Consider the following 15,890-nt stretch of genomic DNA (forward strand, 5'->3'; position numbering starts at 1 on the left):
AATCTCTAATTTTCAAAGTCCCCTTCAAACTTTCTGCTATAATGGTTCTTATACTCCACCTTGTTTTTTCTTCCCCGGCATGGCAAAAATGAATCACCTTTTGAGCATCTCCTTCTAAGATGCAACCACACTGATAAAGAAATTTAGCCATCGAAGTAGCTAGACGCGCAACTTTGGCCTCCGCTTTAAAAGTCGAGGAGGAAGTTTGTTACTTTTTTTTCAAGCCAAGATTAAGTCGCCACATCCATCTCTTCACAAATCAATCTATTTCTCACTAGTATCTAGTTGAGCTAGTTGAGCACGAGACTATAATGAAGAAAGAAAGAATTGATTTATTTTACAATACAGTTTTCCCACTACAACATTTGCTATTAAGTACATGGGGGGAGTTGGAATTATTAAAACAAAAAATCTGTATGAAAATTTGATATATAAACCATGTTACATTATGAACTAAAAATATAACTTAAATGATATACGATCTTTCTAATCTGACGTATGAATTCTCATTAAGTCATTGGTTTGTTAAAATGGTATATTGATTGTTCTACAAAAGAGATGTGTCAAAAGAATTTTTTTAATTAAAGTTTTTTGTGGGTAAAACAATTAATTTTATAGACTCCGAAATAAATTTTAAATTAATGAGGTAAATATTTGTTCATCTCGAAGTAAGGATTCTAAAAGCCCGTGACGGTTAAAGAAGATTTTTGATTTAGAGTAGTCTTGTTTAAAATTTGGTGGAGGGTTAACAACTCTATATTTCAAATAATTGTTTTTCTTACTGGAAAATGGTACTGATTCATGGTCATATATAATGGTAAATTACTTAATAGTTAATCATTCTAAAGATGTACGTTATTTTGCCACATGTACTTAATTGTTGATATTTTGATGATACACGGCTCTTTGTTTACATTTATATACCCAAGGAACTGGGTTATGTTTTTTTGATAAAAGAGCAACATTACTTAGTATTTCATATGTATGATGCAACGCTCTATCTATTAATTTTATGTACCTACGAAAAATGGTTTTCGTGGCAGACACTGATTCGGACCGCATCCCTTACAAGTTATTTGTCCGGATAGGGTTTAGAGAGAGAAAGTTTCTTACTTTCACTCCAAAATCCGGTCAAGACACCTACCCCGGTTGGAAATCTCTTGGGATAAGTGTTGGGCAGAGCATCACGATTGCATACTCAAATGTGATGTTTTTCTAATTCTTGGGACAATATTTTTTTTTATGATATTAGTGAATTATAGATGAATCACCTTTTGACGCACCCCCAACATGTTTCCATTTTACATAGCTTAACTTGCGTTATTAACAACTAGTATGTTAATAAACTTACTGTTATGTTTTACAGATCCTTAATGGTTTATTCAAAATTTGACTAATTCATGTTAATTTATATCAAGAGTCGCAACATTTTAAGTAACGGTAATTTTATCTCGGAATTTTGAAATGCTATTTCTATAGAGAATTATTTTGTCTTTATAAGAAAAAACTGTTTCGTAAAATTGGTTATCACTTAATGAAATTCTTATCTCACTTAATGAAATCTGACTAGGAAAAACAAACGTTTGTTGGATCACTAATAGCTATCTATCTCTAGTTATCTCTCGATGTCTATAAATATAAAACTCGAACTTCTCTTCCTTTACAAGCATCTATATTCATTAAAAGGAAAACATTTTCATTCGTACACTAATAAAATTGGATTAAGGCTACAAGAAAAAACAAAAAGATGAAAGGAGGACAAGTTCTCTCCATATCATTAATAACAATTCAGTTATTCACATTTTTCTCACATGGGCTGACACAAAATTCCCATGACATTACAAAAATTGTGAGTGAAACAGAGCTAGCGTTATCTCCAAGTTCGGATGCTACTTATTGGGGATCAGGGTCACAGAAAGAAATAGGATTACTTCCTCCACTGGAAGATCCAGAAATTGGGAAGTGTATATTTCCACTGCAAAGCATTGAAGGGTGTGTTCAAGAAATCTTTACTCCAATAGTAACCTTTCCACTTAGGATAGGGCCCGCCTGTTGCAAAGCTGTTATTGAAATTTCTGATAATTGTTGGTCTAAATTTTTGCTACGGATTCCTTTCATCCCAAATCTCTTCCCGGACTTCCTTAAAGGATTTTGTAATAGTTTAACACCAGCAACACCTGCAATCCCAAGAAAGTGAATAATCCTCAATCACAACTTCGGATAAGATATGCATTTCCTAGATTAAATAATTAATTCCTTTATAATTTTGAGAAGAAAGTTTTCTTCTTTTTGTTTTCTACAATAGCTTGTTAGATGTTCGGGATTCAACTTATGTAGTCGGGTTGTCCGTTCTCATTTAATTATGGTTTTTCATTCCCAAATATACATTTGTCTTCTTATTTTATGCCTTGCTTCTTTGTAAGCCTTGGTTTTTTTCCTCAAAGTAAAATATCGAAGTTAAATCTTGCTCGAGCCTACGACTACTTGTATGGTTTTAAATTTCCAGACTTGAATCTGGTCCTAAAAGTCTTCGATTTATAGTGCATGGTTTATTTACGTACCAATAAAAGATTTAAGAAACAAAAAAGTTATCATCTGTAAGAAAAAAAAAATTTAACACGTGCAACTCAAATATTGAATTATTTCAGGCTAAAGTAAATGTACAATCAAGTACTTAAAGTTTGTTAATGCTTCCTAAAAACCGCATCTTACTGACAATACGATTAGGTTTATTATGTCTACATCAATCTATTTTTTTGGTGGAAAATGGTCTTCCTCTGGTTTTATTAAAAACCAAATTCATGAGCACTATTGGTTAATTGCCTTACAATGCATCCCGAAGTATGTAATATCTGCCCGGTTGATTCTACTTTTAAATTGAAAATTAACTGCTCTAACAAGTGCTGTGCTAAATTCGGATTTCGAACACAATAAACAAAACAGTAATCTCTAATTTTCAAAGTCCCCTTCAAACTTTCTGCTATAATGGTTCTTATACTCCACCTTGTTTTTTCTTCCCCTGCATGGCAAAAATGAATCACCTTTTGAGCATCTCCTTCTAAGATGCAACCACACTGATAAAGAAATTTAGCCATCGAAGTAGCTAGGCGCGCAACTTTGGCCTCCGCTTTAAAAGTCGAGGAGGAAGTTTGTTACTTTTTTTTCAAGCCATGATTAAGTCGCCACATCCATCTCTTCACAAATCAATCTATTTCTCACTAGTATCTAGTTGAGCTAGTTGAGCACGAGACTATAATGAAGAAAGAAAGAATTGATTTATTTTACAATATAGTTTTCCCACTACAACATTTGCTATTAAGTACATGGGGGGGGAGTTGGAATTATTAAAACAAAAAATCTGTATGAAAATTTGATATATAAACCATGTTACATTATGATATAAAAATATAAACTTAAATGATATACGATCTTTCTAATCTGACGTATGAATTCTCAGTAAGTCATTGGTTTGTTAAAATGGTATATTGATTGTTCTACAAAAGAGATGTGTCAAAAGAATTTTTTTAATTAAAGTTTTCTGTGGGTAAAACAATTAATTTCATAGACTCTGAAATAAATTTTAAATTAATGAGGTAAATATTTGTTCATCTCGATGTAAGGATTCTAAAAGCCCGTGACGGTTAAAGTAGATTTTTGATTTAGAGTAGTCTTGTTTAAAATTTGGCGGAGGGTTAACAACTCTATATTTCAAATAATTGTTTTTCTTACTGGAAAATGGTACTGATTCATGGTCATATATAATGGTAAATTACTTAATAGTTAATCATTCTAAAGATGTACGTTATTTTGCCACATGTACTTAATTGTTGATATTTTGATGATACACGGCTCTTTGTTTACATTTATATACCCAAGGAACTGGGTTATTTTTTTTCGATAAAGGAGCAACATTACTTAGTATTTCATATTGATGATGCAACGCTCTATCTATTAATTTTATGTACCTACGAAAAATGGTTTTCGTGGCAGACACTGATTCGGACCGCATCCCTTACAAGTTATTTGTCCGGATAGGGTTTAGAGAGAGAAAGTTTCTTACTTTCACTCCAAAATCCGGTCAAGACACCTACCCCGGTTGGAAATCTCTTGGGATAAGTGTTGGGCAGAGGATCACGATTGCATACTCAAATGTGATGTTTTTCTAATTCTTGGGACAATATTTTTTTTTATGATATTAGTGAATTATAGATGAATCACCTTTTGACGCACCCCCAACATGTTTCCATTTTACATAGCTTAACTTGCGTTATTAACAACTAGTATGTTAATAAACTTACTGTTATGTTTTACAGATCCTTAATGGTTTATTCAAAATTTGACTAATTCATGTTAATTTATATCAAGAGTCGCAACATTTTAAGTAACGGTAATTTTATCTCGGAATTTTGAAATGCTATTTCTATAGAGAATTATTTTGTCTTTATAAGAAAAAACTGTTTCGTAAAATTGGTTATCACTTAATGAAATTCTTATCTCACTTAATGAAATCTGACTAGGAAAAACAAACGTTTGTTGGATCACTAATAGCTATCTATCTCTAGTTATCTCTCGATGTCTATAAATATAAAACTCGAACTTCTCTTCCTTTACAAGCATCTATATTCATTAAAAGGAAAACATTTTCATTCGTACACTAATAAAATTGGATTAAGGCTACAAGAAAAAACAAAAAGATGAAAGGAGGACAAGTTCTCTCCATATCATTAATAACAATTCAGTTATTCACATTTTTCTCACATGGGCTGACACAAAATTCCCATGACATTACAAAAATTGTGAGTGAAACAGAGCTAGCGTTATCTCCAAGTTCGGATGCTACTTATTGGGGATCAGGGTCACAGAAAGAAATAGGATTACTTCCTCCACTGGAAGATCCAGAAATTGGGAAGTGTATATTTCCACTGCAAAGCATTGAAGGGTGTGTTCAAGAAATCTTTACTCCAATAGTAACCTTTCCACTTAGGATAGGGCCCGCCTGTTGCAAAGCTGTTATTGAAATTTCTGATAATTGTTGGTCTAAATTTTTGCTACGGATTCCTTTCATCCCAAATCTCTTCCTGGACTTCCTTAAAGGATTTTGTAATAGTTTAACACCAGCAACACCTGCAATCCCAAGAAAGTGAATAAACCTCAATCACAACTTCGGATAAGATATGCATTTCCTAGATTAAATAATTAATTCCTTTATAATTTTGAGAAGAAAGTTTTCTTCTTTTTGTTTTCTACAATAGCTAGTTAGATGTTCGGGATTCAACTTATGTACTCGGGTTGTCCGTTCTCATTTAATTATGGTTTTTCATTCCCAAATATACATTTGTCTTCTTATTTTATGCCTTGCTTCTTTGTAAGCCTTGGTTTTTTTCCTCAAAGTAAAATATCGAAGTTAAATCTTGCTCGAGCCTACGACTACTTGTATGGTTTTAAACTTCCAGACTTGAATCTGGTCCTAAAAGTCTTCGATTTATAGTGCATGGTTTATTTACGTACCAATAAAAGATTTAAGAAACAAAAAAGTTATCATCTGTAAGAAAAAAAAAATTTAACACGTGCAACTCGAATATTGAATTATTTCAGGCTAAAGTAAATGTACAATCAAGTACTTAAAGTTTGTTAATGCTTCCTAAAAACCGCATCTTACTGACAATACGATTAGGTTTATTATGTCTACATCAATCTATTTTTTTGGTGGAAAATGGTCTTCCTCTGGTTTTATTAAAAACCAAATTCATGAGCACTATTGGTTAATTGCCTTACAATGCATCCCGAAGTATGTAATATCTGCCCGGTTAATTCTACTTTTAAATTGAAAATTAACTGCTCTAACAAGTGCTGTGCTAAATTCGGATTTCGAACACAATAAACAAAACAGTAATCTCTAATTTTCAAAGTCCCCTTCAAACTTTCTGCTATAATGGTTCTTATACTCCACCTTGTTTTTTCTTCCCCTGCATGGAAAAAATGAATCACCTTTTGAGCATCTCCTTCAAGATGCAACCACACTGATAAAGAAATTTAGCCATCGAAGTAGCTAGACGCACAACTTTGGCCTCCGCTTTAAAAGTCGAGGAGGAAGTTTGTTACTTTTTTTTCAAGCCAAGATTAAGTCGCCACATCCATCTCTTCACAAATCAATCTATTTCTCACTAGTATCTAGTTGAGCTAGTTGAGCACGAGACTATAATGAAGAAAGAAAGAATTGATTTATTTTACAATACAGTTTTCCCACTACAACATTTTCTATTAAGTACATGGGGGGAGTTGGAATTATTAAAACAAAAAATCTGTATGAAAATTTGATATATAAACCATGTTACATTATGAACTAAAAATATAACTTAAATGATATACGATCTTTCTAATCTGACGTATGAATTCTTAGTAAGTCATTGGTTTGTTAAAATGGTATATTGATTGTTCTACAAAAGAGATGTGTCAAAAGAATTTTTTTAATTAAAGTTTTTTGTGGGTAAAACAATTAATTTTATAGACTCCGAAATAAATTTTAAATTAATGAGGTAAATATTTGTTCATCTCGAAGTAAGGATTTTAAAAGCCCGTGACGGTTAAAGAAGATTTTTGATTTAGAGTAGTCTTGTTTAAAATTTGGTGGAGGGTTAACAACTCTATATTTCAAATAATGGTTTTTCTTACTGGAAAATGGTACTGATTCATGGTCATATATAATGGTAAATTACTTAATAGTTAATCATTCTAAAGATGTACGTTATTTTGCCACATGTACTTAATTGTTGATATTTTGATGATACACGGCTCTTTGTTTACATTTATATACCCAAGGAACTGGGTTATGTTTTTTTTGATAAAAGAGCAACATTACTTAGTATTTCATATGTATGATGCAACGCTCTATCTATTAATTTTATGTACCTACGAAAAATGGTTTTCGTGGCAGACACTGATTCGGACCGCATCCCTTACAAGTTATTTGTCCGGATAGGGTTTAGAGAGAGAAAGTTTCTTACTTTCACTCCAAAATCCGGTCAAGACACCTACCCCGGTTGGAAATCTCTTGGGATAAGTGTTGGGCAGAGCATCACGATTGCATACTCAAATGTGATGTTTTTCTAATTCTTGGGACAATATTTTTTTTTATGATATTAGTGAATTATAGATGAATCACCTTTTGACGCACCCCCAACATGTTTCCATTTTACATAGCTTAACTTGCGTTATTAACAACTAGTATGTTAATAAACTTACTGTTATGTTTTACAGATCCTTAATGGTTTATTCAAAATTTGACTAATTCATGTTAATTTATATCAAGAGTCGCAACATTTTAAGTAACGGTAATTTTATCTCGGAATTTTGAAATGCTATTTCTATAGAGAATTATTTTGTCTTTATAAGAAAAAACTGTTTCGTAAAATTGGTTATCACTTAATGAAATTCTTATCTCACTTAATGAAATCTGACTAGGAAAAACAAACGTTTGTTGGATCACTAATAGCTATCTATCTCTAGTTATCTCTCGATGTCTATAAATATAAAACTCGAACTTCTCTTCCTTTACAAGCATCTATATTCATTAAAAGGAAAACATTTTCATTCGTACACTAATAAAATTGGATTAAGGCTACAAGAAAAAACAAAAAGATGAAAGGAGGACAAGTTCTCTCCATATCACTAATAACAATTCAGTTATTCACATTTTTCTCACATGGGCTGACACAAAATTCCCATGACATTACAAAAATTGTGAGTGAAACAGAGCTAGCGTTATCTCCAAGTTCGGATGCTACTTATTGGGGATCAGGGTCACAGAAAGAAATAGGATTACTTCCTCCACTGGAAGATCCAGAAATTGGGAAGTGTATATTTCCACTGCAAAGCATTGAAGGGTGTGTTCAAGAAATCTTTACTCCAATAGTAACCTTTCCACTTAGGATTGGGCCCGCCTGTTGCAAAGCAGTTATTGAAATTTCTGATAATTGTTGGTCTAAATTTTTGCTACGGATTCCTTTCATCCCAAATCTCTTCCCGGACTTCCTTAAAGGATTTTGTAATAGTTTAACACCAGCAACACCTGCAATCCCAAGAAAGTGAATAATCCTCAATCACAACTTCGGATAAGATATGCATTTCCTAGATTAAATAATTAATTCCTTTATAATTTTGAGAAGAAAGTTTTCTTCTTTTTGTTTTCTACAATAGCTAATTAGATGTTCGGGATTCAACTTATGTAGTTGGGTTGTCCGTTCTCATTTAATTATGGTTTCTCATTCCCAAATATACATTTGTTTTCTTATTTTATGCCTTGCTTCTTTGTAAGCCTTGGTTTTTTTCCTCAAAGTAAAATATCGAAGTTAAATCTTGCTCGAGCCTACGACTACTTGTATGGTTTTAAATTTCCAGACTTGAATCTGGTCCTAAAAGTCTTCGATTTATAGTGCATGGTTTATTTACGTACCAATAAAAGATTTAAGAAACAAAAAAGTTATCATCTGTAAGAAAAAAAAATTTTAACACGTGCAACTCAAATATTGAATTATTTCAGGCTAAAGTAAATGTACAATCAAGTACTTAAAGTTTGTTAATGCTTCCTAAAAACCGCATCTTACTGACAATACGATTAGGTTTATTATGTCTACATCAATCTATTTTTTTGGTGGAAAATGGTCTTCCTCTGGTTTTATTAAAAACCAAATTCATGAGCACTATTGGTTAATTGCCTTATAATGCATCCCGAAGTATGTAATATCTGCCCGGTTGATTCTACTTTTAAATTGAAAATTAACTGCTCTAACAAGTGCTGTGCTAAATTCGGATTTCGAACACAATAAACAAAACAGTAATCTCTAATTTTGAAAGTCCCCTTCAAACTTTCTGCTATAATGGTTCTTATACTCCACCTTGTTTTTTCTTCCCCTGCATGGCAAAAATGAATCACCTTTTGAGCATCTCCTTCTAAGATGCAACCACACTGATAAAGAAATTTAGCCATCGAAGTAGCTAGGCGCGCAACTTTGGCCTCCGCTTTAAAAGTCGAGGAGGAAGTTTGTTACTTTTTTTCAAGCCATGATTAAGTCGCCACATCTATCTCTTCACAAATCAATTTATTTCTCACTAGTATCTAGTTGAGCTAGTTGAGCACGAGACTATAATGAAGAAAGAAATAAAGAAAGAATTGATTTATTTTACAATACAGTTTTCCCACTACAACAGCTGCTATTAAGTACATGCGAGGAGTTGGAATTATTAAAACAATAAATCTAGAAGAAAATTTGATATATAAACCATGTTACATTATGATCTAAAAATATAAACTTAAATGATATACGATCTTTTTAATCTGACGTATGAATTCTCAGTAAGTCATTGGTCTGTTAAAATGGTATATTAATTGTTCTACAAAAGAGATGTGTCAAAAGAATTTTTTTAATTAAAGTTTTCTGTGGGTAAAACAATTAATTTCATAGACGCCGAAATAAATTTTAAATTAATGAGGTAAATTTTTGTTCATCTCGAAGTAAGGATTCTAAAAGCCCGTGACGGTTAAAGTAGATTTTTGATTTAGAGTAGTCTTGTTTAAAATTTGGTGGAGGGTTAACAACTCTATATTCCAAATAATTGTTTTTCTTACTGGAAAATGGTACTAATTCATGGTCATATGTAATGGTAAATTACTTAATAGTTAATCATTCTAAAGATGTACGTTATTTTGCCACATGTACTTAATTGTTGATATTTTGATGATACACGGCTCTTTGTTTACATTTATATACCGAAGGAACTGGGTTATTTTCTTTCGATAAAGGAACAACATTACTTAGTATTTCATACTGATGATGCAATGCTCTATCTATTAATTTTATGTACCTACGAAAAATGGTTTTCGTGGCAAACACTTATTCGGACCGCATCCCTTACAAGTTATTTGTCTGGATAGGGTTTAGAGAGAGAAAGTTTCTTACTTTCACTCCCAAAATCCAGTCAAGACACCTACCCTGGTTGGAAATCTCTTGGGATAAGTGTTAGCCAGAGGATCACGATGCATACTCAAATGTGATGTTTTTCTATTTCTTGGGACAATATTTTTTTTTATGATATTAGTGAATTATAGATGAATCACCTTTTGACGCACCCCCTACATGTTTCCATTTTACATAGCTTAACTTGCGTTATTAACAACTAGTATGTTAATAAACTTACTGTTATGTTTTACAGATCCTCAATGGTTTATTCAAAGTTTGACTAATTCATGTTCATTTATATCAAGAGTCGCAACATTTTAAGTAACGGTAATTTCATCTCGGAATTTTGAAATGCTATTTCTATAGAGAATTATTTTGTCTTTATAAGAAAAAACTGTTGCGTAAAATTGGTTATCACTTAATGAAATTCTTATCTCACTTAATGAAATCTGACTAGGAAAAACAAACGTTTGTTGGATCACTAATAGCTATCTATCTCTAGTTATCTCTCGATGTCTATAAATATAAAACTCGAACTTCTCTTCCTTTACAAGTATCTATATTCATTAAAAGAAAAAAAATATTTTCATTCGTACAATAATAAAATTGGATTAAGGCTACAAGAAAAAACAAAAAGATGAAAGGAGGACAAGTTCTCTCCATATCGTTAATAACAATTCAGTTATTCACATTTTTCTCACATGGGCTGAGAACAAAATTCCCATGACATTTCAAAAATTGTGAGTGAAACAGAGCTAGCGTTATCTCCGAGTTCGGATGCTACTTATTGGGGATCAGGGTCACAGAAAGAAATAGGATTACTTCCTCCACTGGAAGATCCAGAAATTGGGAAATGTATATTTCCTTTGCAAAGCGTTGAAGGGTGTGTTCAAGAAATCTTTACTCCAATGGTAACCTTTCCAATTAGGATAGGGCCCGCCTGTTGCAAAGCTGTTATTGAAATTTCTGATAATTGTTGGTCTAAATTTTTGCTACGGATTCGTTTCATCCCAAATCTCTTCCCGGACTTCCTTAAAGGATTTTGTAATAGTTTAACACCAGCAACACCTGCAATCCCAAGAAAGTGAATAATCCTCAATCACAACTTCGGATAAGGATTTTGTAATATTTTAACTCTACAAAATTATTTACTAAACTCAACCTTTTCTTTTGTTTAATTAATAAACAAAAAAAATTGTTTTATTGGTGTTATTTAGCAAAATATTATATTGAGAATCTAAAAAAAATATCATCGACGTCGTCATACCTCCATCATTACCCCATACATGTCTTATCCACCACCTCTACCACCACCACCATACCTCCGTGACTACCACTCACATACTTTGTCCACCACCATATCGCAACCACCACACCACCATATCGCAACCACCACACCACCACCGTACTTCCACCATTGCCACCACCATACTTCCACTCTTACCGCATTTCCATCACCATCATCATACCTCTACTACCACCACCACCACCATCCCTATACCTCCACCACCAACACCATCATAGCTTTGCCACCATCAAACCCCATAACCATACTTTCAAGGCACCGCCACCACCTCTTCCACCAATATCACCACCATTTCGTATACAAGAGTAATCGTGGAAATCATAAATAAATTCAAATGAAAATCATGTATCTCTCTGAGTAAAAGAAAAATAAAATTGTCAAAAGTAAATTTGATTGCCAAACTAATTTTTTGTCTTTTTTTGTTGTAAGTAACATTTTTGTCAAATATGTTTTTGATCTTTTTACTTTTTAAAGCGAAAAAACTTCTACTACAAACAAGAGTACCTATACTTTTGATTGCCGAACAACATCTCAATTAATAGAAAATATTACTTATTTTTTTGAAGATAATTATTTGACTCAAATAACTATTTTCTCCAAAAAGTTTAGAGCATTTGTTTAGAGGGTCCCTTTGGAGTTTGGAGGTGCTTTTTTGGCTAAATGGGTCTTTTGCCCATGACCTAATCCGCTACAGGTCCATTAGTAGTTGAGTTGTAACTTCTTCAAATAATTGTCTTTAAACCCTAAAACTTTTTTAGGGTTTATAACCCTCTCCTCTTCTTTCTCTGGCTCCAACGTCTTCTCACCAGGTATGTTGATCCCTTTCCCTATTCACTCTCCTGTTGTCACAACCTCGATTTTATAGTAAATCACATCAAATTTCTCCTCAAATTCTTCGTTTTTACAACTCAATTTGGTGTTCAGAATATTTTGATATAAAGCCAAACCCCTCCTCCACCACTTAAACCCTAGAACGATGACACAGAACAAATACATGATAAATTAAACAATTTAAAAGTACCCATTTTTGCAGAATGTTGAAAATCAAAACCCCGAAAACAGCTAGGGCTAAAAGAGAGGTGGAAAAGCGTGCTCCCAAGCTTGTGAGTATACCCATGATTTGTTTTCATTGATTTAAGTTCAAGTTTTATAGTGCATTTTCTGTTCTGTTTATGAGAATTGATCTTTAGTAGTTTAAGTTTCTGGTCTATTTATGTAGGTTGAAAATGGAAAGAAAACACTTATCCTTCAAGGTACCAAGACCAGCAATGTTTTGAATGACATTTTGACCAATATTTATCACCTCAAAAGGGGTAATGCTATAAGATATACTCGAAAGAATGATAACATTAGACCATTTGAAAGTGGAGGTGAAACGTCTTTAGAGTTCTTCTCGCTCAAAACTGATTGCAGTCTCTTTGTGGTAAGTAAATTTATCCTAGTTCATTTCGGTTGGATGTTCATAAGATTATGTGGATTGTTAGTTTGCCATGTTAAAGATGTATGTTTCTGAATCCTCTTTTAATAGTAAATAAATAAAATTTATGGGTAGGTGATAAAGAAATAATCCTAGTTGAATACGAGGATTCTCATTTTAATTTTTTGTCCGTTTTTTATTATAGCACTTTGGAGAAGTTCACATATTTTTTTAGATTGTATGAAAAGAGTTACCACATTTGCGTGTTCTTACTGTATAATGTAAATCAATTTATCAGTCCTAGTGAAGAAGTTATTTTCGGACTAAGATTATTCCAGATTTATGATTGTAAGATCAAAGGAAAACTTAATCGAGCACCAATTAGAGGAGTTTATGTATTCAAAAACTTCTCCTAGATTATGCTAACAAGTTTGTACAAAAATGATATTTTTGTAGTTCTTCTAATGTATAAGAAGCTGGATAATATGAACTGAGGATTTTTAACAACCTCTCTAAGATCCCTAACTTCTATAGAGAACATGTGAAATAGGGTCTCTGAATAAACGAGGAGGCTGCATGCATCTAAGATGGCTTTTATCCACGACCAGTTCGCTTTTCCCAAGCAACTTTCTTTAGAGTTCTACGTGTCTCTATCAAACACTATTGAGTGAGATGTGTCAGCATGTCAGGACTCAGGACGGGTTTTTCCCATACTATACTGCAATAGGTATTTTAGCTCTTCAACAATGAACCAAACTGGATGAAGTGTTAAGTTTTATTGATCAACTTTATTAAGTGAAAGTAAATAGTAAAAAAGATAGGTAATTACGTTGGTCATGTAAGTTGGTCTTGGAGAACTTGTTTAATGAGTACAGTTTAAAACGAACTTATTTTGATGAGTGATTATTGCCCTTTTTCAGTATGGTTCTCACTCAAAGAAACGACCCAACAATCTAGTAATTGGAAGGACCTATGATCACCACATCTATGATCTTGTTGAGGTTGGAGTAGAAAACTTCAAAACATTGGAATCGTTTTCTTTTGACAAGAAATTGGCGCCTCGAATTGGGTCGAAACCTCTCTTTGCTTTCATTGGAGAGGGTTTTGAGAGTGTGGAAGAGCTTAAACATCTGAAGGAGGTGTTGCTAGACTTGTTTAGAGGAGAGGTAAGATTTGTACATTATGGCATCCTCATTTGTTTTACTTAGTACGAGTTAATATACTGAGGAGCAAAGCTATGTTTTTGTAGGTTGTTGAGAATTTGAATCTTGCTGGTGTAGACCGAGTGTATGTATGTACGGCTGTGTCCTCGAAAACTGTTTTCTTTACACATTGTGCTCTGAGACTTAAAAGATCAGGTACTGTTGTCCCAAGAATGGAGCTGGTCGAGGTTGGTCCATCCATGGATTTGGTGGTTCGCAGGCATCGCCTTCCTAATGATGGTCTAAGGAAAGAAGCTATGAAATCATCTAGTGAACGTCCTAAAAAGAAGGTAAAAACCCGACTAGTGCAACATAAACTACTATGGTCCATTTTAGTTGGTTAATATTGCATATGCTTATCTATGCCTTATCTACGTGCAGGTGAAAAACGTTAAGGGTGACGTAGTAATGGGAACAATCGGGAAAGTTTACATGCCAGATCAACAGGTAGAGAGATCATTTTCTTTTTAGTTTCTTTACCATTTATCCTTAACAAAAAAAAAAGTTTCTTTACCATTTAGAATGGTTGGTTGTTCTCTGCCATGCAGTTTGCTCTTTGTGGTTTTAAGTTTCAGTTTTTGTCGCGTGGTTTAGGTTGGTAACATCGAACTATCAAACAATGCTAAGGGATTGAAGAGGGAAAGACGTGAAAATAAGATGAAGAAGGATCAGAACTCTCAGGAACCAAAGAAGCAGAAGGTGGATACTGAGTAAGACTTCGGGTTAGCTAGTATTTCAGGGTTAGGGTAATATTTGTTCTGTTATATCTATATATTGGTTCATCCTGCCATTTAGAAAGGTGGGTAGTTCTGTTAATATTACTTTATTATAGACATCAGTTTTTGAAGTTTAGTTTTCCTTGTCTGTTTTTTTTCCTCAATTCAGTTTTCACTATCCTTTATGTCTGAAATTCTCTGTCTATCTAAAAATTGTGTGCATCTAATTGTGTCTATAAAAAAACTCTGCACTTTGAGCAATGCAATGGAAATATGCAAACTTTTGGCCACCGGTAAAAAAATCATTAAATTTCAAACATTATGGTTGAAGTATATCTAATATTTTGGTCAGTATATCAACTTCACCCCTAGAAAGTGATAGTAAAAGGAGAAGAGCACTTGCGGTACTGGCAGCGTAAAATGGTATTAAGTTGTATGCAATTTGCAGTAAAGAATTATTTTTCATTATCATTTATCTCTTGCCAAATAATAAATTGATGGGTTAAGAAGATGAATAGAATTTAAGAATATATTGTTGTTCATTGTATGAGAGGACTTGTGGGGTCTAAGGAAGGAAAATATGAAAATAAAAGTAAAATTTATATGCCTCTATCATTTCAATTCTTATTTTTGACCCAATAAAAATCATACTTGATTTCAATCATTAAAAGTAACCTCTCTTTTCCGATTGCTAATCCTAGAATAAAACTTCCTCAACAAAAAAAAAACCGCGGCTTTGGGGAATAAAGAATAATCTCAGGGGAACTTCTTTTATTTCCCGAAGAACTTCTTTTATTCCCCAAAGCCGCGGCAAAAAAAAAAAAGTCCTGCAATAAATTTTTTATATGGAAATGTTGTATGAATAGTCCATCAGTCAGAGACAAAATAGGTAAATTTATTGGAACTCTTACTTATGGACCGACTGTGACAATGACGAAATGATCGATCATGCTTTAATTCACTGTCATTATGCTAGAACAATATGGTTTTATTTTCAGGTGCGGACATACATTATTACCTCGGTTAAACAGTGGATTCTTCAATGGAAAGATTTAGATGAGGATTTGACTAATTTATATGCTAAAATCTTATGGTTTGTAGAAGGTGAGAAGTGAGAAATACTTCACGATGCAGAGACAGACCCCTACGCAGGTTATAAATAAAATCAAAGCCACGCCAACAAAGTCCCTAAAAACAATATTAACAGTATACAAGAAAAATCAGCTGCCATGGAGCCCACCAATGACACCATATCTCAAAATCAACGTTGACGCCTCATTTAAAAATCTGACG

General features: G+C 33.1%; 1 protein-coding gene across 1 annotated transcript; it reads left to right on the forward strand.

Annotated features, from left to right (window-relative positions):
• Positions 1 to 11,838: 11,838 nt before the first annotated feature.
• Positions 11,839 to 14,761, forward strand: LOC147566344 (ribosome production factor 2 homolog). The gene is made up of 7 exons (XM_086652850.1): positions 11,839 to 12,071; positions 12,296 to 12,365; positions 12,482 to 12,685; positions 13,600 to 13,845; positions 13,929 to 14,171; positions 14,263 to 14,328; positions 14,476 to 14,761. The coding sequence occupies exons 2-7, from the start codon at positions 12,297 to 12,299 to the stop codon at positions 14,593 to 14,595; spliced, it is 948 nt and encodes a 315-aa protein (XP_086508976.1). The 5' UTR covers positions 11,839 to 12,071; position 12,296; the 3' UTR covers positions 14,596 to 14,761.
• Positions 14,762 to 15,890: the final 1,129 nt, after the last annotated feature.

This window comes from Eschscholzia californica, unplaced genomic scaffold (genome assembly GCF_041429995.1).
Source record: "Eschscholzia californica isolate CP2 unplaced genomic scaffold, dmEscCali1.0.p SCAF_1, whole genome shotgun sequence".
In the NCBI taxonomy this organism is placed as follows: Eukaryota; Viridiplantae; Streptophyta; class Magnoliopsida; order Ranunculales; family Papaveraceae; genus Eschscholzia; species Eschscholzia californica.